General features: G+C 45.6%; 1 protein-coding gene across 1 annotated transcript; it reads right to left on the reverse strand.

Annotated features, from left to right (window-relative positions):
- Positions 1–107: 107 nt before the first annotated feature.
- Positions 108–4,713, reverse strand: LOC115398479 (leucine-rich repeat-containing protein 43-like). The gene is made up of 12 exons (XM_030105263.1): positions 4,614–4,713; positions 4,261–4,473; positions 3,590–3,700; positions 3,191–3,330; positions 2,854–3,092; positions 2,590–2,753; positions 1,993–2,149; positions 1,452–1,591; positions 1,178–1,267; positions 786–992; positions 427–529; positions 108–260 (listed from the first exon to the last, which is right to left on the reverse strand). Exons 1-12 carry the CDS (start codon positions 4,698–4,700, stop codon positions 109–111), a joined length of 1,803 nt encoding a protein of 600 aa, XP_029961123.1. The 5' UTR covers positions 4,701–4,713; the 3' UTR covers position 108.
- Positions 4,714–5,845: the final 1,132 nt, after the last annotated feature.

Genomic DNA, 5,845 nt, shown 5'->3' on the forward strand with positions numbered 1-5,845 from the left:
GAAATGAACAAATATCTGCACGATCTGTTTTGCTTCATTCTGATTTATTACTGAAAGTGGTTCTGTTGGAACGGTTTCACGGTGAACCAAACTGCAGGGGGGGGGGGTTCAGCAGGCCGGCCAGAGGCGGCGGGCTTCAGATGCCAACCGCCACTTCTCCAGCTGCACGCTCAGCTCCACGGTGACGGACTCCAGCCGGACACACGCAGGGTCATCTGGGAGGTCGTCCAGACCGCCGTCCTTCTTTCCCTTTCTTTTAGCTGCAGAGATCAGCGTTACAGGATTAAGAAAATTAACTATCCAGACATCTTGAGATATTTGATGTTTGATCAGATAAAGTTAAAGCTGTGGTTATTAAAACTTTTTTGTTTACAATTGCAGAGACACTATGAAGCTCTTTTCCATAAGCCTGATAGTCAGTCTGACCTTTTGAAGATGCCACGTTCCTCTGTCCCGTACCACTGCCTCCTCTACGTTTTGAGTCCTTCTCCTCCTTTTTCTTGTCTTCTTTGATTTTTTTCCCCTCATCCTTATGTGAGGAAAGAGAAACAAGACGAGATAAGCCCACATGTAGTGATAAATATAAATTCAGACAATTTTCTATTTACTTCACACTGATTAAAGCAAACAGCTTCAAATGTTAAAAATGTTAAAGAATTTTATGTTATAACTTAGGATATTGTTGCACAATTAAAATGGGAGGATTTTAAAACATTTTGAAATGGTGAAAGGTTACTCTGTTGATAACGGCTCGCTGATCTGCATGAGCAGAGTTGTAAACTTGCCGTTTGAGGCGGCTGTGTCATCTGGATTTGGGATTCAGCCTGAAGGGCACCGAGGTCACAGACTGCCTGAACTCTCTGACCCCCCCTGACCAGGCTTTGCAGCGGGACGTGAGCCGAGCCCAGGATCCTCCTGACCGGGGCCTCTTGAACCAGCTCCGGTGCACATTTCTTCTTTTTCTCTTTGCTGTGTGCAGACTTCACCGGAAACTTTCAACAGAAAATACATTGCAAAGATTTTTCGTCTTTTCTTTCTTTAATATATTTAGCTAAAGTGCTGACAGGGGTTGAACCATGGTCTGATCAAGTCGAGGTGCAAAACACACAGGTTTTTCAGAGAGTTCAGAGTTGTGATTGTAGCTTCTGAGTCTGAGGGAAATAAACAGCAGACTCACTTCTTTCTCCTTCACGCCTTTCTTCTCCTTCACAGACCGGCTCGGTTTGACTGTTGGCAAATCGTCAGAAGGTGCAGGCCATGACAGCACCTCAAAGGACACACCAGTTTAAAGCAAGCAATCAGAAACTCAGTGTGTTTAATAAATGACTGACAAAGACAGGAAACTGAATTCCAAATATCATTAAGAATACAAAAACAATGTGAAAAGTATAAATGATTTGGTCTGTTTGAGGACAGTATGCTTATTTCACATGTGTGCAGAGTTTCTGTACCTTTTCCTCTTCCAGCCTGACACAGATCCCTTGGCTGAGGAATTTCTTGAAGTCACCCAACGACCTGATGGTGAAAGTCTGAGAGTTGCTGAAGTCCATGCACTCCGACCACGGCACTCCTGACGTGCTGTGTTTGAACACTGCAGGGGAGAAGCACATGACAGAGTGCTGGTTTTCACAAATACAGTCCAGAATCAGCCAACAGATGATCTCAACAATCAAACAGATCTCTGATTTTGACACCTGAAGGAAGATTTTAGCAGCAGATGAATAATTTGTGGTGTGTGTACAAGTGTGATCCGGCTGCAATGGCCGAGAGGTTCTCTGAATGCGTTCGTCAGACTTTTCACAGAAATCAGAAAGATAACGTTTAGTCCAGTCATACTGAGGATACTGCTGATCTTTATCTTTAATTTCCGAGGAAGAGTTTCACTGTGCCAGTGTGGGGGTCCTTGTATTACTGCAGAAACACCAGATCCAGTCCTGTCAGTATGGCCTGAGGCGTCAGGCAGTGCAGGTGTAATGTGTTGAGTGATAATACCGTGTGGGGCGTTGAGGCAGCTCTCCTCGCTGGAGGCTTCAGTCGCGGTTTTCAGTGTGTCTCCGTCACAGTCCGACTGGAGTTCAGCCTCACTCGAGCCTCCTTCTGTCACCTGGCCGGTGGATGATCCCTCTAATTTAGTCTCACTGCTGACTTTCTGTGAATGACGCCACAAAACACGAAGCTTTATTCCTCATTGTATTAATGTTAGAATGTTTTATATGGATGTAATATAATCTCAATATGTTACGCTTAATGGAAATCAGACAAATAAACTTTCATATATTTTAGATTATTTCATATGAATTAATAAATATGTGGAGCTCTGGCTCTGTCCTGCTATTCTCTCCTCCTCCTCCTCCTCCTTCGCTCCTCTCTGAACTCAATCAGATACTTTTAAGGTGAAGAATGTTTTTTAAAGAATGATTCAACAAGTCATTTTCACCTTTATCGAAATGTGTGATTGATGTTGTATTGTTTTCACTGACCTCTTACAGTGATGGGGAGGACTTTCTACTTTTTCTTAATCTGTCAATCAATGTGTGAAGAATGAAGAAAAAAAAAAAGGAGATGAGTGGATGAGATGGAATACCTCACCATGTCAGAACTCATTTGATGACTCAGAAACTCGTAGGTGATGAAATAGCTGTATGTGACAACAGGGAAGTCGGGAGCCTTGTCATCCACCCTCGTGGCGGGGTCTGGGATTCCCCTCGTCCTGCCCACGTTCACCGTGGCCGCTGCCACATCGACTTTCACATCTGCACAAGACCCACATTCTTGATGAACCTTTTTTTTTTTTTTTTTAAAATACATATGTGGGAAATCAAAACAGAGGTTCTGCGCAGTCCACAATCTCACCGTTCATCTCGGAAAAGCCCTTGAAGAGAAGCCTCTCCTCAGGAGAGATCCAGGAGGAGTCCAGACAGGAGAGCTGCGGGAGGCTGTCCACGGCGAGGCCCGGGTAGCAGGGCGTGAGGGTGAGGGGGTTCCCCTCCAGCACCAGCGTCTTGAGCAGCGGAAGGGAGCTCAGGGCCTGCAGGAGCTCCTGCTGGTGCTGAAACTCACAGTCGCTGAGGTCCAGACTCACCAGCCGAGGCCTGGAGCCGCGGTTCACAGGACAGGAGCGTGAGACTGAGGAAGCCACTCCCGATACAAGAGTGTGTGTGCGTGTGTGTGTGTGTGTGTGTGTCCTAACCAGTGCTTTCCTGTCAGGGAGGAAATATCCTCCTGGGAACCCAGACAGTTGGAACTGAGGCCCAGATGCTGCAGGTGAGGAAGCGGTCGACGGGTGAGGCTGCTCAGAGAAGTCAGCCGGTTTGCACAGAGCTCCAGAATCTTTCCAAAGACACACATTTCCAAAGAATCAATACTCTTTAATCTACAAATTGGAAGTTTCAGATTTGTCACTCGAGCAGACAAACCAACAACAACCCCTTTGATGTTGTGACAAAAGTTGTAAAGTGAATTTTCCACTCTTTCGTGAAGTCAAAATCTGCCTTTGATGGTGACGCCTCAGCTCGGTGGCACGTAGTTTCGTAACCTCACGTCTCAGGAAATCACTACGCTGAGCTGATTGCAAAAAACACAAACCGACCTTCAGCGTGGCGGGGAGGTTCTCAGCAGGGATTTCTGAGATTTGGTTGGCACTCAGCACCAGCTCCTCCAGCTTTGAGAACTTCAACAGACCGTCATCAACAACTGAAACCTGAAAGCGTCAAAGACAAAGAACTCAGTTTACAACTGAGCATCAGACACAGCCAGCGCCAGTGCATCCCTACTCCAGATAAATCAGTTCCTCTGGTGTTTTTGTTCCCTTTGTTGCAATTAATAAGTGTCATTACAAAGTAAGAGAGCACTTTCAGCTAAAGCCAGCATTGTTTGTCTGTGAAAAACTTAGTGGGAGGAAGCTGGAGGACCCAGAGTGAAAACACACACACACACAGGGAGAACATGCAAACTCCACACAGAAAGGCCCCGAGCCCCAACCGGTATTAGAACCCAGGACCTTCTTGCTGTGAGGCAAGAGAGCTAATCACTGTGCCACCGGGCAATATCTTACAATCAGTTTTAACATTTCTTTAAAAAAAAAGAAAAAAGTTGTAAATTGACGTTTTTAGTTTGATTTTATTTTTTTTATTAACACATGTCCGAAACAATGCTTTTTTTCCCGTTAAACACTCTCAGATGTGTGTTGATTTGGATAAACCCCTGAAAAAGTGGAAGTAGGTAAAGAGACATCAGTCACAGGGAAATCAGTCAACTCACGTCTCTGTTCACTATGCGGAGCGTTGTGAAGTAGCTGTGAATGAAGTCTGTGTGGAGGCATTCGGGCGTGAGCACGGCCAGCCGTCTCAGGGACGCAGCCTGAGGGCTCCACGCTTCATCGAGCCGCCACGGAGAGCGAGGACAGCTCACCAGGTCCAGGAGGGCGTCCGCTGATTCTGTCTCTGCTCCGTCTGCATCGTCTCCGGTCTTTCTCTGAGAACAAAGACTCTGGATTCACTGGCGTTTCAAACAACAAACTCACTAAACGAATACCACGGTGGCACGCGTGATAAACAAAACAACTTCATCTTCTTCTTCCTTTTTCTTCGCAAAACACTGATAAACAGACTCACCCATCTGCCCTCTCCACACGGAAAGTCTTTCAGACACAAGCTTCGAATCTGCTTCTCCAAAACATCAGAAAGAGAGTTTGAGCTCATGACGCTGAGCAGAAGTTTGTGGATTGTGAAGTGAAACGCAGCAGTAGTTTGACGGTGGACATCGCCTGCTTGTCTTCGCTCAGAGAAAGAGGCTCTGGGGTTTGTTTTCAAACGGTTGCCTGGGAACAGCCGGCCCTGTGTCCAGTAGCAGTGTACAGATGGACTGTTGGCGGGAGCTGGGAGCGTGAACATGAAAGTTGTATTATTCAGAATCCAACTTTACTCCAAGAGTTTACTCTCCACTTTACACTTAAATATGTTTGGTCAGAAATTGACTCACAAATTTCCTTCTCTCACCTAAAAGGCTTGTGGCTTGTCTTTTGGGGAGATTGACTCTGAACAGACGTCAACGCTCACAAATTGAGTATTAAACATGAATTCCACAGGAGCAGGAATCACAAGATGATAAAATGAAATCCAAAAGCAACGTGGGACGATTTGAGCAGGAGGGAAACCAAACAGTCTCATCACCGCCAACAGGATCAGAAGTAGGTGAGCTCAGGTGAGCTTTACTCAGGTGAGCTCTACTTGAACCACCATATTTCCTCATACCTTCACAAATGAATTATTTACTTTATGTGTTGCTTCTCTGCAAAATATTTAAACAAGGAAGGAGGAAGGCAGGTTTCAGTAAGCGCTACAATGACCGAGATAAACTGCTGTTTCTCGGATTTGATGGCATCTTACCAATGAATTCAAAGTATTGGAGCAATCTGTCATGTTGTGTGTAGATCACTGTAGCAAAGAACCCTCCACAGGCAACTTGCAAGTTTTCTTTTGTGCAATCCACCCATCATCAGATGTCTCTGATAACCCAGTTGTCTTCGCTGCCCCACATTAAACCCTTGTGGTAAACAGTGCCCTACACATAGAAACATGTACAGCAAGATTTTTGGTACGATAACGCCACAGCGGCGTCATCCTCCAACGGATGGCGTGCAGCCCAACAAGAAAAAAACAACCCTTGTTCCTATATAAAGCAAAGTGTGTGGCAGTTTACTGGCATTAAGCAAAACGGGCGAAGAGGAAGAAATCGCGCCATGCATCTGGGTAAAGGTGAGCAGCCGTTAAATGATCGTTTTCTCAGCTCTTCAGAGGAAGACCGTCTGTACCATCTCTGTGTTGTAATGATTTAAATGCTGTTA

The sequence above is a fragment of the Salarias fasciatus genome, chromosome 12 (genome assembly GCF_902148845.1).
Source record: "Salarias fasciatus chromosome 12, fSalaFa1.1, whole genome shotgun sequence".
Lineage (NCBI taxonomy): Eukaryota > Metazoa > Chordata > Actinopteri > Blenniiformes > Blenniidae > Salarias > Salarias fasciatus.